The sequence below is a fragment of the Panthera uncia genome, chromosome D1 (genome assembly GCF_023721935.1).
Source record: "Panthera uncia isolate 11264 chromosome D1, Puncia_PCG_1.0, whole genome shotgun sequence".
Classification (NCBI taxonomy): Eukaryota; Metazoa; Chordata; class Mammalia; order Carnivora; family Felidae; genus Panthera; species Panthera uncia.
In genome coordinates this window covers 6,661,747-6,689,513 of record NC_064808.1, presented here as the reverse complement: position 1 = coordinate 6,689,513, position 27,767 = coordinate 6,661,747, and the positions used below count along the sequence as shown (strand labels likewise).

Genomic DNA, 27,767 nt, shown 5'->3' with positions numbered 1-27,767 from the left:
AGGCAGAGAAGAGCGCAGAAATGGTGGACCGGGAGGGGCGCGGAGGAGAAGCGAGGAAGACACAGGCATGGCAGATGAGGGAGGAACAAGAGTGGAGTGAAAAAGAAAGAGAGGTGCTGGATGGGCAGAGATGGAAAGTGATGGACGCACAGAAATGGGAGGTGACAAGGGTACAGAGGGAGAGCTGGTGACAGCACAGTGATGAGAGACGATAGGAGTCCAGATAAAAGGTGATGGGAGCTTGGAGATGTCAGAACACCATGGGAGTCAAGGTGGGAGGTGATGGGGGGACAGGAACAGGAGGCGAAGGAGGCGCAGAGATGGGAGGGGGGAGGTGCAGAAGTGGGAGGGAGAGAGGTACACAGATGGAGGGGATACGGGTCCCCTATGGAAAGGGATGCCAGTATGCAGGGAAGGGACGTGATGTGTGGACTAAAATGGGAAGTGATAGGGTCTCCGGGATGGGAGGTGACAGGTCTGATCTGGACTGGGAAGGAGGGACCTGAGATGGGAAGCGATGGGGTCCGGCACGGGAAAGAGGGGTGATGTGTCAGGACGTGTCAGTGATGGAGACAGTGCAGAGGCTGGAAGTTGTGGGGTGCGGGGACGAGAAGCGAGGGGTCACGGGGACCAGGGAGGACAGAGGTGGAAGGCGGCAGGCACGGAGTTAGGAAGGAATGGCACACAGAGAACCTGAGGGTTGAAGCTATGAGGTGATGGGGGGCCGAGGCGGGAGGTGATACAGGGCCGAAACAAGAAGTGATGGAGGTTGGAAATGGAAGTTGATGAGGTCTGAGAGGGAAGATGAAGCCGGTTTTGAGATGGAAGGGTCACAAGGGGCTGAGATAAGAGGTGACAGGAAGTGGAAGGTGATGGAGGACTGGCCCAGGTTGATGGGGTGACTGGGATGAGGGGAGGTGGGGAGATCGGGCTGGGAGATCATAGGGAGCCTGGGGCGGGGAGGGGGGGGGAGTGTGAGTTCCAAGCAGTAAGGTTGCAGAGGTGAGAGACGCTGGGGGTCAGAGGTGCAGGTAGGGCAGAGGTGCAGAGGGGTTGCAAAGGAGAGATGAGGCCCGGAGAGGGCTGGGGCAGGGGAGGGAGCTGACTGGGGGGTGATGGAAGGCCAGTCAGAGGGGAAACGGGGTGGGTGCGGGGGGGGGGGGGGACAGAGGTGAAATAGAGGCGGACATGGGAGAGGTGGGAGAGGAAGAGACGGGACACGTCAGAGGCAGAGATGACAGATGGGGCGGAGGGGAGCATAGCTGGGGGGACAAAGATGAGAAACTAGGCCCAGAGATGCCGGACGAGCAGTGGGAAGGTAGGGAGGGGCAGAGGTGGAGGTGAGCCGGCTGGAGAAACGGTGAGGGGCAGAGGTGGAGGAGAGGGCAGGGTAGGGGGAGAGCTGGACCGAGGACGAAGGCACAGAGATGGGGAGGTGATGGGAGCGGAAACAGGAAGGGGTTGACAGACCGAGATGGGGAGAAGGAGGTGAAGGTGAGGCAAGAAAGGAGCGATGACGGCCAAGCCGAGGCCGACGCAGGGGGTGATGGAGAGGCCAGGGTGGGGCTGAGGAGCTGGGAGCCCGAGATGGTAGGTGAGGGAACGCGGGCCCGCAAAGCGGAGGGGCCGGGCCTCGGCGCGCACAAGCTGGGGTGCGGCCGCGGGGCCGGGGCCGCGCGCACGGGAGGCCCGGGGAGGGGGGACGGGGGTGGGGGTGGGGGGCCGGCCACGGCAGAGCGCCACTTACCGTGCCCGCCGCGGGTGAGGAAGGGCATGCGGTTGATGGCGATGGGCACGGTGCCGTGCTTGCTGTGGAAGTGGTGGACGTGGTGGGTGGTGCTGAGGCTGGAGGAGACCCGGGCCCCCTCGGCCGCCCCCAGCAGTAGCGGCAGCAGCAGGAGCGGCAGCAGAGGTGGCGGCGGCGGCGTCGGGGGCCCGGCCAGGGCGGGGGGGCGGCGCGGGCACCCCCCCGGCCCGCTCCCCCCGGGGGGCATTTCGGCCCGGGGGCGGCCGCCTCACAGCCCCATGGCCGGGGGCGGGGACGCGGGGCTGCGCAGCCCCGCGAAGCCCCCCTCCGGCTCCGAGCCCCGGGAGGGGGGGTAGGGGTGAAGAGAAGGAAAACCAGAGCCCAAGCCTCGGTCCGGAGCCAACGAAATCAACTGGATCCCGCCGGGGAATCCGAGGTCCGCGGAGCGGCAACGCCAAGGTCCAGGACGCCTGGGTCCATCTCGAGGAGCTAAGGGTCTGCCCGCATCCCGGCGGGGTCGGAGCGGCGCAGAGGGCCGTCAGAAACCCGGGGGAGCGCCCGGGGGAGGGGGCATGGTGCCGGGTGGAGAGGTAGGGGAGGCGCGGGGGCCAAGCAGGGATGGGAGAGCGGGGGAAATCCTGCGGAAAAACCGAGCCGGGGGAGGGGGGAGGCTGGAGGGGAGAAGCGGGAGAACGACGGAGACTAGGGCCGGCCGCGCCGCTGCTGCCGCTGCCGCCCGACGGAGGCCGGGGGGGAAAGGAGGGAGCGGCGGGGGGGGGGGGGGGGGAAAAGGGAGGAGGGAAGCAAATCCGGGTGAGGGGGGGAATGAAGGGAGAGGAGGGGAGAGGAGAGGAGGGGAGCGGGACTGAGCAGAGGAAAGGCGCGAGCCTGCGAGATTCCGGTGGAGAGATGGAGGCAGCGGAGTGTTGCTGCAGAGGCTGAGGGCTGGAAGGGAGAGGGAGGGAGGAGAGGAGAGGAGCGGAGAGGGAGGGGAGAGGGAGCGCGGGAGGAGGAGGGGGCAGGGCAGAGGGACCCGAGCGGCTCCCGATCTGCGGGCGGCGCTGGGCAGCTCCGCCGCACGGCACCTGGCTAGCCCGCCTGGCGCTCGCCTCTCCTCTGCGCGCGCCCCGCCCCGCCCCTCCCCCGCGCCCGGGCGCGCGCGCGCTCCCCTCCCGCCCGCTCCAGAGAAGGGGCCCTGCTGAATAATTGAACAGGACTGAGGCTAGCAAGAGAGGCAGCTCTCTTCCTCCGCCTTCCCTTCCCCCGCGCCTGGACGAACCCCAGTGGTGCCCTCTCTGGTCCAGCGCGCAGAGATGTGGCCACGGCCACCTCTGCACGCACCCCTCGGAACACACGTGCACGCTGGGATGTGGACGGGTATGGAGACACCCACGTGCCCATACAGGCACCAGTGAGCGCGCAGGCACACACACAGGCTCAGACACATACATGCATACATGTGCTCATAGACACTGGCGCACGGACTCACACTCGGCGCGGGGGAGGGGCAGGAGGTGTGCACATGCACAGAGGCACACATGCGCGCACACATACGTGTTCGGCCGCAAGCGATGAACAGCCAACACACACACAGACACCTCCTCCCAGCTCACCCTCCAAAAACAATGACCCAGAGCCTCACAGGTACTCAAGGGGAAGACACGTCACACACGTACAGCCTTCTCACTACCTTCCCAAAAGGGTGCTCCCCTACCCAGCACACCCTCGCTGGACGCCTCCGATCTTCCCCTCCCCCGGCCTCAACCTCTCCCTCCACGGAGTTTTCAGGACACCTGTCCACTGAGTGTCCCATTTAGGACAAAAACCCTTCCTGGGTCACTTAGGTTCGGCCGAGGAAGCCACTTCTTCTAGGTGCCCCTCCACTGGGATCTGCCCCTCCCCACTCCCCACCGCAGAGTTTTGGGGACCTCTGGGAAGCACTTGTCATAGCCCAAGAGGTAAGTGCAGAGAGACTCCCGTCCCTTCATCTGGATGTGACCTCTGCACCCACATCAATCTGGGTTCAGTGAGACGATGGTCTCCTCGAACCAGGGAAGGGGTGGGGGTGGGAGGCAGAGGGTCAAGAAAGAGGAAGAGGGAGGGAGGTGGAGATGGACCTGGAAGGAGCCAAAGAAACAGGGTAGTAGAGTGAGGAGGGGTGGTGAAGAAAGGGCAAAAGGAAAGGGGAGGTGATGTGAGAAAGGGGACAGGGAATGGGGGCGCACAGGCAGGAGAGGGCTGGCTCCTGCTAATTGATTCTGAATTTCATCTTCCAGCACCGTGAGCCAGACGGGAACGCCTGAATGCAGTCAGCACCCAGGACAGCTCCCCTGTTGCCCAGGTCACCTCCCCAACCTTGTGGGAGGACGTGGCCCCATTTGGCCCCTGGCCCTTCAGAAGTGAAGAAAGGGGTCCCCAGAAGAGAAGGAAGGCTTCGAGGTGGAACATGGCTCCGTGAGGAAAGAGACACTGCAGCCTGCAAAGCGGGGCTGGGGCCCCCTGAAGCCTTGTCCCCCTGCCCTCTCCATCCCATCCTTGTGCCCCAGGCTCTGGAATAGAGACTGACACAGCTCTGAGCAGGCAGAAAATTTATGGTCCCAGAGGGAAGGAGGGAGGAGCCGGTGGCGGTGAGAGGAGAGGAAGGGAAACCGCCTAGAGGCCAATCAATATCAGTGAGTGGGAAGTGGAGAGAGTTGGAGGGGGTGACGTTGGGGAGCCAGGGGGGGAGACGGAGGGTAAAAGAGGAGAGGGAGAGGTGTGCAAGACATCAATAGAGCCCGCGGAGATGAACAGAGCAAGTGGAGAGATGAGAAGAGGAGGGCAGGCATGGGGAAGAGCTGATATCCTGGGAGAGGGGGGTTCTGGAAGACAGAACCCTGAGCAGGCCTGATGGGAGCGCCTGGGTCCCAAACCCCAGCCCTGGAGTCTCAGCCCCATGTCAAGCCGTGTCCCTCCTTCTAGCTTCCCTTCCTCCCTCATTTCGTATTCTGTTCTCCATTATCTCCCCCACTTTCCTCTCTCTCATGGCAGAGATGGGTTCTCTCCTCTGATCTCTCCTGCCTTCCCAGAGCAGACTACTGAACTTTAAAGGGACACAGAGGTCCTGCACACCCCATGTTACAGACGGAGAAACTGAGGCCACAAGCTGGGAAAGGTTGTCCTGAATGAAGGTCAGACGTCTCCCCGCCCCAGTCTCTCCCCCACCAGACAACCCCAACGCTCTGAGGACACCCTGGCCATTCCCACCCTCCTCCCTCTCTTCCGGCTCTGGGCCCCTTCATGCCCGTGCTGTTCCCAGGGCCTTCACACTCAAGCAGGGTGAACTGAACAGGCCTCTCGGCCAGGTTCCTGCTTGACCTTGTGCAGCGGCTGGGCCCCAAGAAGACCAGCCATAGAGGGACAGCACGAACAAGACACAGAGCCGAACGTGGAGAATTAGGAGGCACGATCCCAAGAGAAGAGGGAATTATGGTTTGGGAAGTAATGGCACAGCCCCCAGCCCCAGGTTCCTGCCCTGCCCTTCCGGGGCAGAGATCTCAGAAGGTCCCCCAGGGCCGGTATCGGGGGAAGCAGCAGGCAGAATCCCAGCAGCTGCCAGGTTGCACCCACCTTGTCTTGACCTCCACGGCTCTGCTCAGGCCTGCCACCAGACACAGACCAGTGCTCGGGGATGGTGATTCTTCCCAAGATATGCCCTGCTCCCCAGCCCCGAGTCTCCCTGCCTCCCGCCTTCCTGGAACCTGAAGAAGCGGTTCCAGCCTCTCTTCCCACCCTCGCTAAAAGATGACATAACTCCCTAAATTCCCAACAATCTCTATGCCCGCTTCCAGAAGGCTCCGGTATGTGCCAGTGTAGTAGTGACAGTGGGCAGCAGTATTTCTTGACCTTGATCCTTTGCATCCCAGGCAAGAAATGCCCACTATTAGGGGCGCCTGGGGGGCTCAGTCGGTTGAGCATCCGACTCCGGCTCAGGTCATGATCTCGCGGTTCGTGAGTTCGAGCCCCGCGTCGGGCTCTGTGCTGACAGCTCGGAGCCTGGAGCCTGCTTCCGGTTCTGTGTCTCCCTCTCTCTCTGCCTTCCCCCACCCCCCATTCACACTCTGTCTTTGTCTCTGTCTGTCTGTCTCTCTCTCAAAAATAAATAAACATTAAAAAAATTAAAAAAAAAAAAAGAAATGCCCACTTTCAGCACCACCACCCGGGACTAAATGAACAGCAGGAGGTCATGGAGTCAGGAGCTCCCAGGTTCCAGCCGCACTCTATCCCCCCAGCACCCGAGAATTTAGGGCATGCAAGTGGCCTCGGTTTCCCCATCAGTTAAACAGGACGGCCGGTCTCCAGCCCACTGCCTTCACTGAGGAATAAATTAAAAGAGCTTTGTGAACTGCCAAACGCTAAACAACCAGTGGGGATTATTACTGTTAAGCATCGAAGTTACCACCGTCTCCAGATCTGTGCACAGTGAGTGAGCTGGATAGAAAGAGGCCCCGCCCTGTCTTTCTTCCCCGGGGAGCCAGGGCTCCAGTGTCCCTGAGCCCTGGGGGACATCGTCTGGGGGCTTTGGGAGGAACAGAGAGGAGCAGGTCAGACGAGGAAAACCCTGAAGACAGGATGGGAACAGGAAGCGGAGATCCTCAAGCCTGGGTCAGGCCTCAGAGCCCCCCAACAGTGCTGAGGAAGAGGGCAGGACATGCTTCCCACGGAGAAGGAAGAACCAAGATCTGCCCAAGAGCCCAGTCCCTGGAACTTGTAGGTGGATCCCGTAAGAGACTCAGGACTCGTGCCCGGATGACTACGGCTCCAAGACGTGGCAGGGAAGCAAAGGCACCGACCCCAGTTCTTAGCCCACATCTACTATTAACTACCCCCAGAAATCCACTGACCCCTCCAGGCCTCGGTCCCCATGTTTGTAAAATGAAAAAGCCCAGTCCTGAGTGGTGTGTGTGTGTGTGTGTGTGTGTGTGTGTGTGTGTGTCTTTTCCCAGGCAGCTGACTGGCCACACCCCTGGTCTCTCCATAGGGCTACCCCGAAGGAAGACCATTCAGGTGATGCCTGAGAAGGCTGCCCTCTTCCTTGCTGCTGCCCGCAGGCCGGTCGTCCGAGAGAAACTCTGTAGCCCCCCTCAGATAGGAGTCTCCCTCTCTCCACTTCCTGCCCCAGCTGCCCTCCCTCTGCCAAACCCTAACCCGCTGCTGGCCACCAAGCCCCGGTACCAGAAACTGCCGCTGACAGTGCCCTCTCTAGGGAGGGGCCTCAGACAATATGCAAGTTGGCAGACAGATGCCCAGACAGGGAGAAGAACGAGGCAAGGACGCTAAGGAGTGTCCTTGTGGCTCCAAGGGGACCACCTACAGCTGAGATTCTTGGCAGGGGGGCGGGGGGAGTCGGGAACAGCATGACCGCTGTCTAGGGAAGCCAGCTGTCCAGCGGCCTGGCCTCCTGGGAATCTCCTGAGCCTGCCCCCTTGGGAGCGGGCCGACTCTGGGCAGGAAATTCGAGACTTCCGCTGCACTCTCCCGAGGGCACCGGAGGAAAGGGGGTGCAGGTCGACGCCTGCCCCCTGTTCTGAGCTATAGCAGGTACATCAAACCTGTTAAGACCATCACCAAAATCTCACAGGGAGAGCAACAGAGGCTGACATCTTTGGGTACAGGTGAAGGGGGCAGCGTCCAGCCAGCTCTGAGCAAAGGGAGGAGGCCGTCTTATCAGCAGATTGCCCCAGGGGCTCAGGCAGCAGCAATCCCGCCCAGGCCCCAAAGGAAAGACTCCAAGGGGTCGAGGGTCGAGGGTCGACAGCAGCCAGCAGCTCCCCTCCCCCCCCCCCCCCCCCCCCCACCGCCCCGTGCTCTAGGGACAAGAGGGGATAAGAAGGAAGCAAGCAGCATGGCTCTCAGAGACCCTCTCTCCTCCCCGGCAGTCCCTATGGCTGGGAAGGGGCCAGATCCCCCCGGGAACTCACGGTCATTGCAGACAGGGCCTCCGTAGGAAGTCATGGTGCAGTCACAGGTGAAGCCATCCCACTGCTGCAAGCAGACACCCTGGTTGGCACAGGACTCTTCGGTGCAGGTGGTGCTGGGGCCTGGAAGAGGCGGGAGGAAGGAACACCCCCCACTCAGCCAAGCCCCCTCCCTCCCCAGGAGGCGCGGAAGCTTCAGAGCCCGGTGAGAGGCCCCACTCTCAGTCCTGCCAGGACCAAAGGGCCAAAAACCGACAAGGGGGGGGGGGTGGCCACGGGTGGGGAGGGGTGCTCAGGGACGGCTGGGCTTGGCTTTGAACTGCGATAAGGGGCCAGGGTGAGAGGCAACGGGAAAAGTGAGTGACCCTTCACCCCCGGCACCCCTGCCCCAGGGCTGTGGGGACAGGCTCCCGCGAGGCCCGAGAAGCAAGGCCACTGTGCTGCCCCAGCGAAGCCCTGCGGCCGGCCCTCCTGCGGCCCGCAGAGTCACCCCCAACTCCTGCACCCGCCACTCACCGTCACAGCCCCTCTCCACCTGCCCGATGCGGTGCAGGGCGTCGGCGATGAGGTCTGGGAGGCGTCCGTTGAGGTCCACCGAGGCCAGGCAGCCCTGAAAGCCATCCCGGGAGGCCACCAGCTTGGGCAGGTTGCTGAACATGTTCTTGCTCAGACCGCCAATGTACAACTCCCCTGTAAAGGGAGAGGGGTCAAAGCCTGAATCCCGGTCCCCATCCCCCTCCCAGGATACCAGCATCTGCTTGTCAGGTCGTCCCAGACTCGGGCTTCTGTATAGAGATCCCACGACCCCCCCCCCTTCCTTCTTCCTTCTCCACTCTGCCATCTGTCTGCTCCCCTCCCCGAGAAGCCCAGATGCCCAGGGTGGGGTGCTTGGGGGATGGGGAGCAGCTGGGAGACCGGGCTCCATGCTCTCTCCCACACAGCTGATTTCCAGTTCCGGCCTGTAATCAGGGCCTTTCAGAGACGTGAGGGCCTGTCTGCGCCGCCCCCACCCTCTCCCCTCCCCCTATTCCCTGAGCTCCCTCAGGCCTCTCTCTCCTGAGTGCTCTAACCCAGCTCCCTTTCCCCAACAGTTAGGGCTGGGCCGGGGACTCTGGGTGACTCCAGGAAGTTCTCCTCGGGGACATCCGATCCCATGCATCACTGCCCTGGCCGTGTCGCGCCCAACTCCCCGGAAGACTTGGCCGGCCCAGGGCGCAAGCTTTTCAGCGAGACGGGGTCTTGGCCACTGGCTCGATGCAACACAAGACTAACCCAGACCACCCTCGGGTCTGCCAGCGCTTCGGATAATCTGTGACATGCTGCCCCCTTCTGGAAGCTGGGAGAATTGGCAGCACTAAGCCCAAAGATCTGGCCGGCACCTGACCGGGCTTCTAGATCCCACTCTGCCTCCAGCTCACTTGGGGGCCTCAGGCAAGCCTCCTAACCTCCCGTTTTCTCCCATTTCCTCCTTCTCAAGGCGGGGGGTGACTTCACTGGTCTCTGAGGACCCTCCCAGACCCCAGACGATGTGAGTCACACGGACCACGCAGGGGTCTCCATGGGGCTGAGGGCTGCTTGGGGCAGATGAAGAAGGTCGCTCGTGTTGCCCCAGAGGGTTCTGGAGAAGCTGCAGGCCTCATCTTTGCTCTTGTCCCAACGCCTTGACTCTAGGTTCCTCCTTCTTCCCTGTTCTCTCCAGCACCCCTTCCGGGGGCAGCCAATGACCACTTCAATAGCTACCTAAGGGCCCCTGGGGAATGTGTGACCCTGATGTGACACCGAGCCTCCCAGGGAAGCCTGGGTCCAGAAGAGTGCCCAGACAGAGCCTAGTAGATGCCCAGTGTATAGGACAGGCCACATGCAGGGACCCCGCAGCGGCTAACCCCCCCTCCCCTTATCAACCGTCCCCTCCCACCCACTCGGGGGGAGCTATCTGCCAGGACACTATGCTCCCCATTCTCTTTCCAGCCCTCAACCAAGGCAGGCCTCTCAATCTTGGGCAACCAAGAGGTCTTCAGAAGCCCTGGACTGCCCACCCCTAGCTCTAGAGTGAGGCCACCAAGCTCCCCGTGAGGCACATCCCATGGCCGGGCTTTCAGTGTTGAGGGCAGCCTCACGGGAGAGCTGAACAGAACTTTGACAGGAAAACGTCAGGCTGGACACAGAAAAGAAGAGGAAGGAGTTGGAAACCGTGGCCAGGAGAGGAGAGGGAGAATCACGTGAGTGACAGAGCACGCCAGCCGGTGTGGGGGAGGGAGGGTCTTGCTGGGGCCAAGGGGGCATCTGGGTCAGGGCCAGGCCTTCTCCACAGGCCCCAGGCCCCACCTTTGAGATCGAGGTTTCGGGCGCCATTGGAGTGCTGCGTGACCGTGCGGGAGTCGATCTTGAGCGTGTGCACGTTGCCTGGGTCCCTGGACACCACCACGTTGTGCCACTGGTTGTCATTGACTGGCTTGTCTGAGTTCCCCTTCATCAAGGACGGGCCATTCCCCAGGTCAAACACGTAGTGGATGTACCTGCCCCGCGGTAGGGAGGAGACACTGGGTCAAGGCGAAGGCAATACTGGGAGGGCAGGGTAAGGAGGAGCTACGGCTTGCAGGGGTCCTGCGTGCTGCAGGAGGAGGGGATAGAGGGGGAGAGCCCACGGTGGAGGGACCCAGCCCAGAACAAGAGGACTCTGGTGTGAAGTCCCATCATGGGGACAATGTGGGGACAGAGGGCCACAGAGGAGCCGGCTCCCGTGACAGGCTCAGACGAGGAGCTGATTGGGGGAGAGGTTTGTGGGGACAGCAGGGGTTCCTGGGGGCAGGGCACAGCTGCTCTAGGGTGGGGTCCCCTCAGGCAAGAGAGGCCATAGGGACAGGGCCCTGCCTCCCGCCTGCAGAAAGGACCCGCCTGAGCCAGGACAGTGAACGGCAAGGACACTGGCAAGGAAGGAACCGGGGAGTCACCGGGTTGGAAAAGGGGGTGCCACTCTTCCATCTTGGCGGGGGGCTGGGGACCTGAACCTCGAGCTGTGGTCTGAGGGGACTGGATATCTCAGCCAGTGGCGGGGGCCGTATCTCGGTCAGCAGGGGAAGGGGACCCCTCCCTTGCCGGCGGCGCAGGGCGCGGCAGCTCACCCCTTGACCAGCTCGATGACAATGAAGTCATTGCCGTTGCCCGAGTTGAACAGGAGGAGCCCGTCGGGGGCCGTGGTCTTGAACTGGAAGAAGAGGTGCATGGAAGCGTAGGCTTGGAGCGTGGCGAGCGCCAGGTAGCTGCTGCGACTCTTGAAGGTGACAGGATCGGCCACGATGGCCCGCAGGCCGAAGCGGGCGTTGAGCTCGCAGTAGGTGATGTCGCCGTCCTTGCACTGGTCCATGTAGGGCTGGCCGTTGAACACCAGCCCGCTCAGGTGCCCGATGAAGTTGGAGGGCACCACGGAGATGAAACGCCGCTCCGTCATGATGCCCGTCTCAATGTTGTGGAACTCTAGCCGCGTGTGGGCTCCCGCCATCTGTCCTGCTCGGGACCGGAGACAGAGATGAGGGGGGCAGGCTGGGGGGGGGGGGGGGGGGGGTTCTGGGGTTGGGCCCCGGGGTGCCAGGAGCCTCCCCTCTACACGAGGGCCACACCGGAGAGACATCGGCAGACACCCTCGGTGGGGGTGCCGGCGGCCGCACGCCTCGCCGGCCCAGGGCTGACGGGCACCGGGGACAACGGCGTCCGGGCCCCCCCCCCCCCGTGACATGCCACCCCTCGGGGAGAAACAGCAGCGGGGGCTTTGCCAGAATGCTGCCCGAGGAAGGGAAGCCAGGCGGTTGTCACCGAGAAGAACAGGGCCGTCCACAGGTCCCCGGAGGCGTATCCACCCCGCTGGGCTCAGCGCGCTCACCCTCCACGGTGACGTTGTCCACAGACAGCTGCAGGCTCTTGCCACGCCGCACCACCCTCACCGTGTGCCACTCGTTGTCATTGAGCTTGTGTCCCGCAAAGAGCGTCTCGGGGCCTTTACCTGCGGCACCAAGGGGGGAGTGAGCGCGGCGTTCCGGCTCGCTCGCCCGTGGCTCCCGGTCCCAGCCCAGGCGCACAGTCTCCCCCCCCACACGCACAGCTGCACACCTACGGCCTAAGGCACGCGGCCAGCTGTGCCACACGCACCCCCGCCCCCCGCACGCGGGGACACACGCTCACCCAGTCTTTCCACACCCAGTCAGAAATCCAGACAACACCCACTGCCTCTTTGCGCAACTCCCAAGGCCGTCCCTGGAACCGAATTGGATGCGAACGGTGCCTCTGCAGTCGTGCCCTGAGGCCCTGCACACAGCCGCCCGTACCTACAACCAGCGTTTTCTTCCCGAGTCTTCTCAGGAGCGTCAGCGCCAGTGTGTGTAGCCAGCAGTGAAATTCTCAGCATCGAGGCAGAGGCCTGTCCTTTTCAAACTCCCAGACCACCCCCGGCCGCACGTGTGAGGGCGCGCCCGTGGCTTCGCTGCTGGCGGTGAAACCCTCACGCAGACACACAGCTCGCCACCCCCCGCCGCCTACAGAGGGACCCGGTGTGACCTTTCTGTACGCCTCTGGTTACCTCCACGCACCCGGACACGCGACCACACACACAGCACAACCGACCTGGCCAGAGAGGGGAACGCGTCTTAGGAATTATGACCCTTCATGCGAGGCCGGGATTCTCTGATTCCAGGTCTAAACCAAAACCTCTTCTTCTTTAGAAGGATGCTCGACTTTGCGGCACTCCCAGGGCTCCCGCCAGCGGGGCCGGGGCTCAACACGCACGCGCCCACAGGTACCGAACACACAGAGGTCGGACACGCTGGGCGCACACGGCCCCCTCTGCCGGTGTCTGCCGGGTTCCTGTGCTCTCTCGCACGACACCAGGGCACGCCATGCAGAAACACTCTCTCGGAGACCGCACTGAGCCCAGCACCCTGGGATGCTCGGAGATGCCCACACCTGCTCTCCTCCTCACCCCCAGCTGAGAGACTCGCTGTCCCTTCTGAAGGCGCCTCGGCGTGACGGGAACTCAGCGCCCCCCCACCTCCCCAACACAGGAGCTGTGGAGGGCTGAACGTTGAACCTCGAACCCCTGACCCTGCTCCCCACCCTCCTCTTCTTTCCTGCGTGCCTCGCCCGCCCCCTTGTGGCCGCCTCTGGCGATGCAGTGGAATATCCCGGCTCTTCTCCGGCTTCTTCCGGCCACAGGGAGGGGGGGGGGGGTCCTCCTGCCATAGGTGCACCCAAGTCTTTGCCCCACCCTCCCAGGGACTTGAGATGACAAGGCTCCCTGGCCTTCCTTTTCTCAGTGAGCATGCTGACCCAGGGCCCTCCACCAACGCCTCTTGGTTCACCTTGGCTTGGCCCGTTCTGCCCTCCACAGCCACACCACCCCCACCTGCCCTCATGCCTGCTCCCCTCCCACCACCCCCACTGCCCAACCCCCACACAAGCCAGTGAGGAAGGCTCTCCTCCCCCCCCACTCTCCCTCCCCAGATCCCAGTGTCCAGCATCCCAGGCCCCTGGGGGCTCGGCAGAAGAAGAGGGAAGCCACTTACTGGGTGCGCAGCCGACGCGCAGGCAGTCTGGGGGGGCCGTGGGGCGGGCAGAGGGGGAGGGGAGACAAAAAGGCAGAACAAGTTTTTTGTTTTCTTTTTTTTTACATCCTTCACAGGGAGGGGTGTCTGCGGGCGGGGGTTCCCCCCCAGGACCACTTTCCGGGGACCACGCGTGCCCAGGTGCCCTCTCCCCTTCCTCGGTTGGACCCCTGTCCCTCCTGCCCCCAAGAGGGCTCCAACCCTCCCCAGAACTGGGAGGCAGGGCAATCAGGTGATGGGAAGAGGGCTTGCCGCCTCCCGTCTTAGAGGGGCCCGGGGCCTCTCACGTCTGAGGGAGATGGCACCTTGGGAATCCCAGTCGTACAGGGGATCTTTGTGGGGCTGAGGGCTTGACCAACCCCACATCTCCACATCTCTCGGAGGGAGATGGGTGGGGAGGGCCAGATTCCCCGCATCCCCTGCTCTGGGACGACTCCCTGCTCAGAGCCCAAGTTGTGACACATCACTCCCCATGCCCCCCTGGGCTCTGAGCCAAATGGAGGGGTCTGCCCCAGGGCTCCCTACCCGTGGCCACACATCTCCCAAAGTCCCAGGGGGCCAGCACCACCCCCTACAGGAACCTTCCTTCTACCCTTCCTGATGGAGGATGCCAGGCTGCCACTGGGGAACAGGGCGATCTTTCACCCTGACGAGGAACCAGAATCCATCTGTTTTCTCAGGGAGGGGCCAAGGCCTCACAGATGGGGCTCGTGAGGCCCCCAAAGTATGATTTCAGAGGACACCCAGCAAGTCAGAGGCGAGCAGGCACCACAGGCAAAGTCTGCCCCAGCCTCCGCATGGCTGTCCTATGACCCCAGGGTCAGGCGGCCCCACATGGTCAGAAAGCACACTGTCTACACAGAACTGTAGCCCAGGGCCCCGGAGCCTTGGGCCATCCCTCTGATGGGACACACGACCCACAACATGTCAGTTGGCCAGCCTCGCAAGGGGAACGGAGCACTAGGGTCCTATGAGATTGGGGCCTAGGGCCCTTGGGACACCTGCACCATGCCACCAGACCCAGATGAGCTGGGGCTGCAGAACGTCCTGCACCTGGAGGCAGAGGAGCTGGGTCCCAATTTCATTGTGTGGCTGTGGACAAATCTCTTTTCTCTGAGTTTCATCTTTTCGCCTTGTGAGCCCAGAGCAAGAAAGAGGTGTTCAGTGGGCCGGCCCCTTGTCTTTCTGGGAATATCCTGGCATCCTATGGCTCCTCCCAGAACAGGCTCTGCCTGCACCCCTAGGCCCAGGACACAAAGGCGGCTGGGGGCATCTGGCATCCCTTGGGCCCCTGAAGGTTCCTGCAGTGGAGGTAAACAGGCTCCCCTGTGGCTCTGGGGGCATGGGCCCCTCGGGCAGTACGGCTGAGCTCCACACGCGTCGTCAACCGCAGCAGAAGAGTGGGGGGAGCAGCCGGGACCCTGAGCCACAGCCTGGCACCAAAGGAGGGAAGCAGCAGCAGGGGAAGGCGACGGAGCAGGTTCAAGGGGGAAGTCAGAAGGGAGAGTGAGAGGAAGGAGGTCAAGAGGGTGCAGAGAGAAAAGAGGAAGGAAGGGGGAGCAGAGGGAAGCAGAAGCTAGATGGGGGATGGGGAGGGGAATGTCAGGGGGGAGGGGGGGGGGGGTGCCAGGCCTGGAGTCAGGTCACGGGGGCTCTCTTTGGGCCAGCAGAGTCTTCACCAATGAAGGGTCCAAAAAAGAAAAAAAGGGGCTGGAAGGACAGGCCGATCCCCTATTGGGAAAAGCTCAGTTCTTCCCTTCCCTAGCAGGGGTGGGAGCCAGGAATGGGGGGTCCATCTGTCCAGAGAAGAGGTGTCAGCTCCAAGTCCCCACCCCCTGCAGTGACTCCACCCTCAGAAGCCCCACTGCAGTGGGGTTGGAGGAGAGCCGACACCCCGTGAGGATGGGCACCCCAGGAGGGGGCCGGCACCACCCCGGAGGCAAGCAGAAAGTGGGAGCGATGAGAAGCACCCACCTTCGTGCACACACCCGCCCAGAGCCCAGCTCAGGCGGCATTAGCTAGTGACCCGTGCAGGAAATGAACAGAAGTGACAGGTCTGCACAGACTCACCAAAGTCCTGGCTGAACATAGAGACCAGGATGGGGGTGTGAGTGTGTAGGGAAACAAACAGGTGGGAAGAGGTCACCTGCATGTGAAGGAACCCAGGGTGAAGAAGCCAGGCTTCCCATCCCATACCCCCACCTGATCCCCTGCCCCACCCAGGCTCCACAGTTTGGAGACGGTGGGTCCAAGTCTCCCATGCAAGGAGCCTCAGGAGCCCATAGGCCAGAGGCTCATCTCAGAAGTGACATCACAGAGTGACAGAATGCAGCTCTTGTTCAGAGCAATCTCCCCGGCTGCCCAGCCTATGGAAGGTGCCTGTGAACTACTGAGAGCCCCGGGTGGGAACAAAACACCCTTCCGTGGCCTCAGGGATTGACGGACCTTGAAACATAATGTGTATTCAGCCCGGCTTACACGAACAAGAGTTAGGCTTACTCTGTATGGCCTTGAGAGGGCAGAACTAGGTCCACAAGAGGGAATTTCAGAAGTTGACGCTAAGGAAGAATGACCCAGCGATTAGAATGGCCAGAAGAGGTGGGGAGCTCCTGACATGAATGGCATCTGAGCAGCGATGGAGGAACTAACAGGTAATTCACATATGGGGCGGGGGTGGAGCTGGCTGGAGGAGATAACTTTTAAGGGTTCCTCCAGCTTGGAGATTCTTCAGTTACAATACAGCCTTCACGTTAGCCTCACTGACAGCTGGGGCTGCAGGAGCACAGCTGGTGGAGGGCAACTCCAGGGAGGGGAGGGCGACAAGGGACAGGCTAGGTGGGGCAATGGCTCAAGAGGCCATACCAAGGGCAAAAGGACCGGGAACACAGGTCACACTGGAACAGGGTGAAGAATCCCGGGGACTCTAACATTCCCTGGGAACAGAAATCAACCACCCTGCTCAGGGCCAGCAGACCTTAGGGTACTTGCTTGGGGTCTGCAGGCGTGGTGGAGGCCTAGGGACAGGACAGGAGACACAATCCAGTTTCTCTAGCATCCTCGGCCTGGAAGGAGGCAGCAGCTCCTTGTCAGCCTTTTCTGGCCCGGCAAACACCCTGCCTCCCGAAGCTGGCACTGAGTGCCTCCTCCCAGCTGTCCCACCAAGTGGTCACTGGCAGCCTTGGTTTCCTCTTTAGGACCCAGCCCCACGTCCAAGGCATTTCGCTGAGCCTCTGACAGGTTGCACAGATGCCTGCGTATGTCTGCCTTCCCTCCCTGCCTACAGGATGAGACTTTGCCGCGAGAGACCAAGCTTTGTGAGGCTTCTCTCTGCTCCCCGGGAGCGAGTCCAACCCTGGGATCAGAGCCTTGGTGTGGTTCCCTGCCTGCGAGGCCCCACAGGCCCTGGTAGCCAGCAGGATGGGGAAGCAGGGGCCGGACCGGATCATGCAGTGTGGAAGCAAGCCCCCAGGCCTGGTTCTAAGCTTAGGTCTCTACTCCCATTAGATTTTCTTTCGAGAAGGGCTGGGTGAGTCTCTACACGTGTGGCTCGCATCTTTACGATGTCTTCACTCCCATTGTTCCATGGGAGCCTGAAAACCGCCACAGAAGGTAAGCAGAGCGAGGATCCTTAGCCTCATTCTACAGAAAGAAACAGACTCAGAAGAGAGAAATGACTTACCCAGCGGTCAAAGAGACCGGGCCCGAAACCCAGATCTCCTGGCCCCAGGCCCAGTGCTCTTCCCATCAGAGCCTGAGGCTGAATGGCTGGGTGCAGATCACACAGCGGCCACACTCCTCCCTGCACACGCATCGCTGAGCATTGCGGACAGAGGCGCCTGCACCAAGCACTTGGTCACGGCTTGTCACGGGGCATAGTAGAGATAGCATCTCTGCGCGTGGGACCCAGCACGGCCAGGGATGAGAGGCAGTGAAAGGTGAGAGCCAGTGGCATCCTGAGGGCCACCTGGTTCTCTGATTTCTAAGTACTTATGAGGCACAGACAGAAAAGTACGCCAGTGGGAAGGAGAGGGTAGATCCTAAGGGCCAAGGTCCTGAGGATCCGCCAGAGAACATGTTCCTGGCCAAGAACACCGCCTCCTGTCTAATATCAAGGAACCCAAGCTTCTTCCCCATGCACCTAAGACAGTTCAAGTAAGAAAGAGGCATCGGCCTGCCCTGCAGATAGAGGGCCAGAGACTTTCCCTGCCGGATCACTTCTGAGCACACAGAGCCATGAGCTTACTGCACAGAGGACACACCTCCTAGCCGAAGGAGTGGCCCGTGCTGGGTCTGGGTACACAGACCAGACCAGTCTGAGAACCCCAGGGCCGCTCATGGGGTCCTGGACTGGCACCTTCCTCCTGTGACCTTTTCAGAGGTGCTAGGGGACATGGTACGGACCATGGAATGTTGGCCAAAGCGTGTTTCCCTTCCCACGTCCCCCCTGCAGCACTGACACCCACCACCCGCTCTGGGGGCTGTGACGGTGGTCAGAAGCTGAGCTTCTTAAGTTCCCCAAGTCTGAGGCCCTTACTGCCTGCACACCTCCCTACCTCCTGCCCCCAACTTGCTCGGCAAATCCTTGTCCTATGGGTACCAAGGCCAAGTGGTCCAAAGGGGAAGAGGAAAGATGTGGTAAAAATTAACAAGGCAATGGGTCCCCAAAAGGCCACCATCTGTCCCACAGATGGCCTAGAGATGAAAGTTAGGGTGAAATCCAGATATTTCAAAGCTCAAATCCTCTGTGTTCTCTCCAGTTGAGGACATAACAAGGAACCTTCATGGCCCGCATCTGCCTACATGGCAGGCCCTTGGGTGCTATACGCCTTTGCGTTTAGAGAGGCTAGGGTGAAATGGACAGTTGTGAGTCCAGCCTGGACGGCTGAGGACCTCCAGCTTCCAGTGTTCCCCTGACCGAAGCCCCGCGACGGCGGGGTCCTGGTCTTCGTTGCTATTGTAACCCAGGTTCAGAATACAGTGGCACTTACTTCCCGTAAATAGGAGCTGAGTGAGTGCACCTGCTGTGTTTTTGTTTTTGTTTTTTTGCCCCAACCGGCCTGCTGGTGCCCCCCGCCCCCGTGCGGACACCCTGGGGACTGCCTGTGAAGCGGAGCTGATCTGGGCTCATTGGGCAGGGGCAGAGACGGCGAGGGCCCCTGACGCCCTCCGCCCACCCCAGCTCTGTGAGAGGCAGTGGGGAGACACTGTACTTTAGGGCAAATGACCTGGCGTTGAGTCTGGGCTCCGACCCCAGCCACTGCTGGCTTTATGACATCGGAGGAGTCAGTATATGAATTCTACAGTCTATAAAACAGGCCTGGCACAGCCCATCAGGTGACCCTGTGGCTTCAAAGGGCGGCCCCGGGACGCAAACGTGAAAGCAGACAAGGGAGGATCTGTCCCCAGGCGTCCAGTGTCACCTGCGCACACCTATGCACACAGACAGACACGGCTCTTCAAACGCAGAGCCCGTGAGAGAAGCTGTGTCCTCCTCAGCTCCAGATCTGCCGCTGCCCTGGGCTCAGCCTCGGCACCGCTAGGCACCCGCAAGTCCTTCCCAAATGAATGAACCAGCGAATGAGTAAGTGGATGAGCCGACAGCCCAGAATGAGCGACGCTGTGACGCGTGTGTGCAGGACAGACGCCACCAAACCCAAATGAGCACCCCCGGGAGGGCGGCGGTCGCACCCAGACACACTTGGGCAGAGGGCACGGCCAGACTCGGGGTGCCCCCCATACACAGTGTTGCCAAGCACGGAGCATCCCCTACGCTGTGCACCCTTGCTGGGGATGAAGCTTTCAGGGGCTCTGGCTGAGGCCGGCCCCTCCCCACTTCCCACTCTTGGAGGTGCCACCACCAACTTCTCCAGACAGAGGGGGTGTGCTCAGAGGCAGGGACAGGGAAGGGGCCAGAACACAGGGCGGGGTGGTTACCGAGGTTGACAGTGAGCTTCATCTGGCCCCCGTCCAGCTCGAGGCGCAGGGTGTCGGCTGACTCCCTGGAGGTGGTGGCCATCATTAGCCCGTAGGCCCGCTGGGACATGAAGCGCAGGGACACATCCTCTGCCTCCGTGTGCATGGCGTTCGGCAGCATGATCTTCATGTACATGGAGCCATCGTAGCTCAGGACCGTGGCCTCTGCCCCAGAGGTAACGGAAGAGGGAAATCAGGGTACGGCCGAAGGCCAGTGGAGGAAGAGGGAAAACCAAGAGGATCGTTACAAGGACAGACCCAGGGCTGGCCTATGAGGGGCACCCCGAGGAGGAAGGGGCACAAGGAGGGGCAGCGGGGACCCCTGGAAGGAAAGCAACCTCACCTCTCTCACAGACCCGCCCCAGAAAGCCGGTCCCAATGCAGTCACAGACGAAGCGGTTCCAGCCCTCTCGACAGATGCCCCCGTTGTGGCAGGGGGCAGACGCACACTGCTTCAGTGTCTCCCGGGAGCAGAAGGGGGCGATGCCCACCGCCCCCTGAGCTTCGGCCAGGCCCCGAAGATCTCGGCTGCGCCCGTCTATGAAGAGGTCCCGCACACAGCCCACGTAGCCAGCCCGGAGCGCCGCCGTCCACACCTCCGGGGGCAGGGGCAGGTCCACCCGCCCCCCCTCAGGGAGACCGCCCAGGTACAGCTCGCTCTCCAGGTCCAGAATCTCACTCTCCCCAGTGGCCAAGAAGGGCGTGCTGCGGCTGTTCACCGAGATGGAGCCTAGGGATCGAGGGAGAGCGGGCCTCAGTGAGGAAAGCAGGATCGAGAGTCGCCGCGGGCCAGCAAGGGATCCCGACCCCCCACCCCGCACCCTGCAGCAGCCCTGGGCCAGAAGCTCAGCCTTCCTTGCTGCTGTGGATGCTACTCAACAAAGATTCTGAGTTCAGGAACTCAGGTGAGCCAGCCCCAGCCCAGCTGCAGGGTGCAGTGGGCCTCTGTCCAGACTCCTCCTTCTGTACCTGAGTGAGTCCTCAGAGGATATACAGGAAGTGGACATGCCCAAAGGGGCTAGATCATTCGAGGGTCATTACCCCGGCCCATCCCTTAGACCGGAAACCAGAGGCAGCGAACACTAAGGAGGCTGAGAGGTTTGAATCCAAAGCGTTTTCCCCCTACTTTAGTGACTGTATGTCAGGCACTTAGCACTTCATTCATGTCACCGAGTCGCAAGGTAACCCTATGAAATTGGCCCTTTATGACCCCGACTTGAAATGGCAGGTGAAGCTTAGGGAGATTGGGAGGCCTGCCCAAAGCACCACAGAGGGTGAGGAATGGAGCCAAAGTGCCAGCCAGGCAGTGGGACCACAGAGCCTGCACTGTCCAACCCTCTGCCTGGTGGGCAAGATGGGTAAGCAGATCCGTCCTGGAGCCAGACACAGGACAACACCCAGGAGAGGGGATGCCAGGCACAGAGCTCCTACATACTAAGACTTCTTTGGAAGGAAAGGCTGGCTATCTTAGGAAAAAGATTTGGGATCAAGTAGGAGCTTCAAAACCTCTACTGAGATCTTAAGAAGCAGAAGCCTATACATTAGAAAGTATTCTGTTTATAATTTTTTTCCGATGCTTTTTCCTTCCTCTCTCTTTTCTCAAGAAGAACTCTTCAAGAAATAAGTAGAGAAAAGAAAAGAAAAGAAAAGAAAAGAAAAAAGAAAAGAAAAGGTCTAGCTATCTCCATGAGGTTAAAGAGAGGTAAGGAGGATTTGGTCTACATTAGGCACAGGGGTGTCACTAAGGAAACAGAATTAGTACCTCCTCTACAGACAGGACTCTATCTAAAGCATGGTCTCTTCTGCTCAAAACCTTTCCTGAACCAGAGAAGCCACTCCCTTGGGCCCCGTTTAACATGGCCCTGGCTTGTTCTTCCCCGACAAGGTGTCAGATGCTCCAGGGTCTGGCTGCTACAACCCACCCTCCCACCAGCACCCCCCCCCCAATATGGCCCTCCAATCACCCGCATCTCTATTCATAGTAGATTCCCCAGATGCCTGCTCTACCCACCAGCTCCGGGGTCTCCTGGACATGGACGTTGCCCAGCGAGACTCTCAGTAAATGAACCAAATGTGGGAGAAGGAAGAGACAGGGAAAGGAAGAGGTGGGAAAAGAGTGTATAATGGAGAGTCAGCAAGAGGAAATTAGAGTGAGGACAAGCCTTGCTCCAAGATCCTTGCTCCAAAACATGGAAACGGGACAACCCAAGTGTCCATCGGCAGATAAATGGACAAAATGTGGTAGATACATAAGATGGAATAGTGTTTGGCCACAAAAAGGAAGGAAATAGTGACACAGTGCTACAACATGGATGAACCTGAAACCATGCTAAGTGGAATGAGCCAGACACAAAAAGACAATTATTGTGTGATTCCGTTTACAGGAGGTCCCTCCATTTAGGAGGTCCCTAAAGTAGTCAATTCATAGAAACAGAAACTGGGATGGTGGCTGCCAGGGACTAGGGGGAGGGGGACTAGGGAGTTAGTGTTTCATGGGGATAGCGTTTCAGTTTGGGAAGATGAAAATATTCTGGAGGTGGACGGTGGTGATGACTGCACAGCAGTGTGGATGTCCTTAATGCCACTGAACTGTGCACTTTAAAAATGGTTAAAATGGTAAATGTCATGTGTAATTTAACACAATTAAAAAACAAACAGGGAAAAGGTCAAGGAGAGCTTTGTTGCGATGACTGCCCCAAGTCTGGGCTTAGGTGCATAAATGAATGTGGGACATCAGAGATGGCCAGAGCTGGTCAAACAGCGACCCAGGGACCAGCCAGACCTGGTATGTGGGCTCTGGAGATCTGTGGGAAGCTAAGGAGAAGAGAGAGAGAGGGGTTCTCTGCAAGGCCTGGACAGACTTCCGATCTAGAGAGTTACTAATCACCTGTGTGGAGACCCTGGGAGGCAGCAAGTGCCCTGTGAAGACCCCCCGGGTACCATCATGAGACAAAACCGGGGGATGAACTCATGTACTGTAAAGCCCAGGAAAGGCGACATTTCCCTGGAGAAGAGAAAGGAAGAAACAGCCAGCCACGAAAGGCTGATGCTTCCAGGGGCCACAGTGCTCCTGGTGGGGGGGGGGGGAGACCATCCTTCCACCCAGTCTCAAAGGTCTGGTGCAGGGACAACTGGGGAGCACAACGATTTAGCTGACGCTGATAAGTGCTTACGCTGGATAATGTGTCAGCTCCCCTTTACATCAATTCGTTCTCTCATGGTCAACAAGATGGAAAAGAGGAAAAGAGAGCACTGGGCAGGAAACAAGAGAATGGGAAAAGAAGACCGAAAAGGAAGAGTCAAGGGGTGGCTGGAAGCAACACAAGGTTTGAGAAACAGCACCTGCCTGGCCCGAGCACTCTCTGCACTGCCGCTTTACTGTGCTAGAAGCCTCACCAGGTGGGAGTGTGAGGTTGTTTAGCGTCTGTGTCGCCCCCAACCAGAGCCTGAGCTCCATGACAGCAAAGACCGTTGAGTCACCGCCATCCCCGTCCCAGCACCTTGGACAGCGCCTGGCGCTCCGTAGGTACTCGGTAAGAATTTGTTGAGTAGTTAATGAAAGAGAGTTGCATGGACCTAGCTAGAAAGAAGGGAGGCGTGGTTGGGAAGTTTTGGTTTTTTGTGGGGGGGGAGGAGAATGGGATGTCTACTCTGTGTTAGGCACGGTGCTAATGCTTTTACACGTATTTTCTTATTTTCTTCTCTTAAGGACCTCCAGTGTAATGGATGTAGATAATGAAACTAGGGTTTTATAAATAATGAAACTAGGGCTTCAAGGGGTTGAATAAAGGGCCTAAGGTCACACACACAGTAAGCGGGAGAGCAGAGGTGCGACTCCAGGTCTGCTGACTCCAAACACTATGCTCCTTCTGTCAGTGCGCCATGACAAGGAGGGACAGCGAAGGGGCTGACAGGGCCAGAGGAAGGGGTAGGACAGCAGTGGAAGGGACCTGGAAAGAATGTCAGGGCGGGGGGGGGGGGGGGGGGGGGAGAGGAGTGGCTGGGAGGAGAGCGGAAGGGACCAGAGGCCTCCTGACCTTTGCGCCCGTCCCTTTGGAAGTCCACGTGGCACCACTCGCCATCGTTGACCTTGCGGCTAGATGCCCGCAGCTTGATGCCCCCAGAGCCCATGTCCAGCAGCAGGTAGAGGTAGCCATCCAACAGCTCCATGGCAAAGTAGTCGGCCCGCTGGGCAGAGCTGTGGCTGCCGGCCCCGGCCCCAGCCCGCCGGCCCTGGCTGAAGAGTAGCAGCCCGTTGGGCTCAGTGGTACGGAAGTCTAGGGAGATGGAGCTGGTGCGTCTGGCACTCCAGCGGGGCAGCGCCACAAAAGCCTCAGGACTCTCAAAGGTCACGGGGTCCAGGGCAGCCACATCCTCACAGCGGAATGACAGGTCCCCCTGCAGCTTCATCTTGGGGTCCCCTTCCTTTGCCAGGCGAGACAGTTCCAGCTTGAAGTCATTATTCTTATAGACCACCTGCAGGGAGGGGTGGGGTCAGGGGTGAAGAAGCAAAAGCGGCTCAGGGCCTGGCCACTCCTGCCCAGCTTGGACCTCTGTTCTAGAACTTCGTGCACAGAGGCTGTGAACCAGCACCTCCCTCACCCCACTTATTTTCCGGGTTCCGTCTTCCAGCCCGGCACTCGCGGGACAGCCCTCATTGTCCGCGGGACTGCGGTTCACAATAATGGCACGACAATCTCTGTTACCATCTAGTCGACATTTTCCGATTGCCAAGGTATTTTTATTCACACTCTCATCTGCTCCTCACACCCACCTTAAGAAGTAGGCACTGACTACTCATGTTATAGATGAGGAAACTAAGAATTAGACTGGCCAACGGACTTGGCCAAGGTCACAGAGCTAGTGAGGGGAAGACCCAGGACCAAACACAGGGCTTTAGTGTTCACGCCCAACAGTCTTTCCTCTGTACCGCAGCTGCCCTCCAGGGTCCTCTGAGAGGCTGGGGGACTTCAGAGGCTCAAGGAAATGAGAGAGAAGCTTCTTGATGGAGTCAGTGGGGCTTAGGTTTTGAATAGGAGACGTCTCCCACCACCTTGGAAGGAACAGGGGAACCAGGCGGTTGGCCAGGTCAGACTAAATCATGCTGAAGACAGGGACCAAAGGGTTTCCTGGCTGACCCCAGACCCTTCCTAGACCTACTCACGTCCTTCAGGCAGCCCATAAAGTTGTTGCTGACGGGTGAGCCCGGTAGGTCAGCCGTGTTGGGACTGCCCCCAATGTAGAAGAAGTCATCAGAGCCCAGCATGGTGTAATCCTCCTGCGTGTAGCCTGTGGTGGTCAGGATCCCGTCCACTGAGATGGTCACCTGCCCAGCCCAGGGAGGGAGGGGGAGAGACAAGGAGACAACCGGCATCAACCCCCTGGGAAAAGCCACGGGCTGGGCAAGGGAGGGGCCAGGGGGCTGCGGGGGAGGGAGACCCCCATTTTTATGTCTGCTTGTCTTGGAGGAGGAACAGTGGGGGGGAAAAGAGGGAAGGCGGGAAAGGAGGCAGCACAAGATTTGATGGTTTCAGGGTGGGCTAAGGCCTGCCCCACGGCCCCCAGCTCAGCAGGCAGACGCCTGGAGGGTACTCAGAGGGCTCACCATGAAGTACACCAAGAAGCAGTTCCTGGAAATGGCTCCAGAAAGGAGCAGGGACCTCAGGACAAGACCCCATTCTGGGGGGATGCAATGCACCCTCCCTTCCCTCCTCTTGAGGTGCTCTCTGGATCCTCATGTGATTTCAGAGCGTCTTTCATAAAGGAGGTCGAAACACCAATTCACCTTGGATCTTGGTGGCTTTGCCTCACCTGCAGCCCTTCAGAGCACTGAAGAGTCTTTTCAGTCTTAGCCCAGCAGGGAAATGGGAGACAGCAAGGGCATGGGAAGGGGGGCTCAGATACTACTGGGGACGGCTGGAACTTCCTGAGGGATGCATAATGCCCTTCGCCCCTCGGGGCTGATTCCCACCACCACGACATCAAGGGCTCCCACTGGTCCATGCCCTCCTTCTGAGTCTGTCTCTTTACTTCCCAGGTCCCTCTGTGGCTCTCTCGTCTCCCAGGGAGAGGGTAACCCTTCGCCAAGTCACCGGCCTGAACTTTTTCTTCATTGTCTTCCCTACGAACATCACCACTGTTACTCAGAGCCAAGTTAGGGAACAGAGGGTAACGGGGCTAACCTCATGACACCTTAACCCTGGGCTGAAGTCAGGTAAGAAAGCAACATGGGTAAGGACGGGGGAGTAATTCAGCATTCCAAAGAGGTGAAAGGGGCTCAGCAGGGGCCTGATGAAGGCAGAAGTGACCTTGGGGAGCAGGGACAAATGCAGGAAACTCTCTGTCTACCCACTCCCCAAATGCCCACTTGGTCCCCAAAAAGTTTAGCCATAGGAGCAGCCCACAGGGGCTCTAGAGACCCAACAAGGTTGTAGGGGAAGAGCCAAGGGCTTCGGGACCACGAGCGCTCGCTCTAGGAAGGCTGTGGCTTAGGGCAGTCGCCTGGGAAAAGCAGACAGGCTCCTGCAGGAGCCATCAGGAAGCTGGCTCACGGTGAACCCCGACACTGTGCTTCCAACAGACCACAGCTCACCCCCACTTCCCAGGCCCCAAACATGCTTTAGCACCCCCTTGTCAGGCAAAATCTGGAGGTTTGGGCCTTCCAGTCACATCCTGGGATGTCCCCACCCACACCAGTCTATACGCACATGCCACCAGCCATCTTCCCGAGACTGGTCTCCGGGGTTCCATTGTCACGTGGGGTTGAAGGAGGGTGTTAGGAATTCCTAAAGAACCTGGGCAGAATGAGGCAAGGGGAGCTTCCCCCACAGGGCCCCCGAGTCCCCCTCGTGCTGGGCTGGGGCCTCACAATGAGTGGGGGTACAGCTGAGCAAAGCGAGGGCTGAAGGGGCCCCCTCCTGGGAACCATCAAACCTTGTGCCGGGGGGGGGGGGGGGGCGGGTACCAGGTTCAAGGACAGAAGGCAAGGGGGTGTCTTTGTGGAAGGGGGCAGTTTGAAAGATTTTGAGTCTTGTCTTGAGGGGAGGGCTGGTCATAATGGTTTATTTCTTCTTCCCTCCACCCGCCCGAGGCTGGGAAGCAGGGATCTGGGTGGGAAAGGGAAGGGTCAAAGTATTAGTCACAAAAACATGCAGACAAGATTAGAATGGGCAGAAGGGAGCTGGGGAAAGGGCAGAAGGGGGCTGGGATGAAGGGACAGGATAAGACAGGGAGGGGTGGGAGGTGAAGGGTCTCCTTGGGGCAAATTCAGTTCTATTCTGCCCTGCACCTCCACTCCACTCGTGATGCTACACTGAGACCAGGAAATGGGCCACTAATGAGGTCCTGAGCCTGTGTCTGGTCACCCCAGTTGGAAGGTCAGCGCCTGAAGGGCAGGCCCCCGGCGTGACATGTCCCTGTAACCACACTAGTCCCAGCACAATCCAGGGGCACATCATGGCCATTAAAGGTGAACATCAAGTCACCTTGTGACCCAGGGAAACACTGGGCTCTCACTGCCTGTGTCCATCTATAAGCCCAAAGCTTCAGGAGCCTCGAGTGAACAGACCTCCATCCTCCAAGACTGCTCTGGTCACGTGCCCCTGCTTCTGTGCAGGGGGAGAGCCCTTCCAGCCCCCTCAGCCACTAAGCTGTGTCTTCCCTCTCCAGGCCCAGCAGCCAGGGCACCAGCTGCCATCTCCCCCACCCTATGGGCTCTCTTTGGCCCAATCCATGCAGTGAGCTCATCTGCCTTTGCCATTCTAGAGTCAGAAGGACTCGACCTTTGGGGGGTGCTCTCCTCAACTCCCCTTCAGACTAGGCATGAATCTGACCTTGCCCACTACAGCTTTATGCAAATCACTGCCATGGGGCGCCTCTTTTGGGGAAAAAACCACCCTCTTGTCTGTCTCCCAGATTTACAACTATTTTTTTAGAGCAGCCCCGGCCCAGGGGCTGGGGGAGAGGGTAGCAGGAGACAGGGTAACGTACGGAGGTGCACGGAGGAAGGGCGGTCAGCCTGGGGGTGGAGGAAGTTGAGGGAGAAAGGGGGAGACGGGCACTGGGTGGAAAGGAAGCCAAGAGTAGGGGGGGTGGAGGACAGTCTCTGGGGAAGGCAAGGAGGGAGATGACGGAGATTAGTAAAACCCGACTGTTCCCTCAGACAAATCAAAGTCCAGACACAAAAATGGCAGGTTCGTTAGTAAAAGCAGGAAACAGGGGAGTAATTCCCCCGTCCCCCTCCACCCCAGGGGTTCGTGTTGCCCCTGCCCCCCAAGCCCCCCTCCCCGCGCAGCTTCTGGAAGGGGTGGGGCCGGCGGGGGAGGAGGGCAGGGGGGCCGTGCGACAGAACAGCCTCTGCAGCTAGGGCACATGCAGGTTAGAGGGCCACGGGTGGGGGGCCAGGCCCAGCAAGAGAGGTGAGAGAAAGGCAGCCGCAGGTGAGAAGGCATGCGGGGCCAGCGGAGATGGGGAAGAGCGGAGATGGAGGTGAAAGAGCTG

At 60.0% G+C, this 27,767-nt stretch overlaps 1 protein-coding gene across 2 annotated transcripts in view; it reads right to left on the bottom strand.

Annotated features, from left to right (window-relative positions):
- Nucleotides 1–27,767, bottom strand: part of NRXN2 (neurexin 2) — a 100,266-nt gene that overhangs the window by 33,961 nt on the left and 38,538 nt on the right. Inside the window, exons 7-16 of one of the 2 annotated variants that reach the window (XM_049643660.1) lie at nucleotides 24,433–24,594; nucleotides 23,306–23,744; nucleotides 19,612–19,998; nucleotides 19,230–19,433; nucleotides 13,257–13,283; nucleotides 11,582–11,710; nucleotides 10,827–11,208; nucleotides 10,030–10,220; nucleotides 8,221–8,394; nucleotides 7,708–7,827 (exon numbers count right to left, since the gene is read on the bottom strand). In XM_049643660.1, the coding sequence (XP_049499617.1) occupies nucleotides 7,708–7,827; nucleotides 8,221–8,394; nucleotides 10,030–10,220; nucleotides 10,827–11,208; nucleotides 11,582–11,710; nucleotides 13,257–13,283; nucleotides 19,230–19,433; nucleotides 19,612–19,998; nucleotides 23,306–23,744; nucleotides 24,433–24,594 (2,215 nt within the window). Of the gene's footprint in view, nucleotides 1–1,747; nucleotides 1,995–7,707; nucleotides 7,828–8,220; nucleotides 8,395–10,029; nucleotides 10,221–10,826; nucleotides 11,209–11,581; nucleotides 11,711–13,256; nucleotides 13,284–19,229; nucleotides 19,434–19,611; nucleotides 19,999–23,305; nucleotides 23,745–24,432; nucleotides 24,595–27,767 lie in introns of those variants that run through there. The other variant, XM_049643665.1, reaches the window with a different exon arrangement.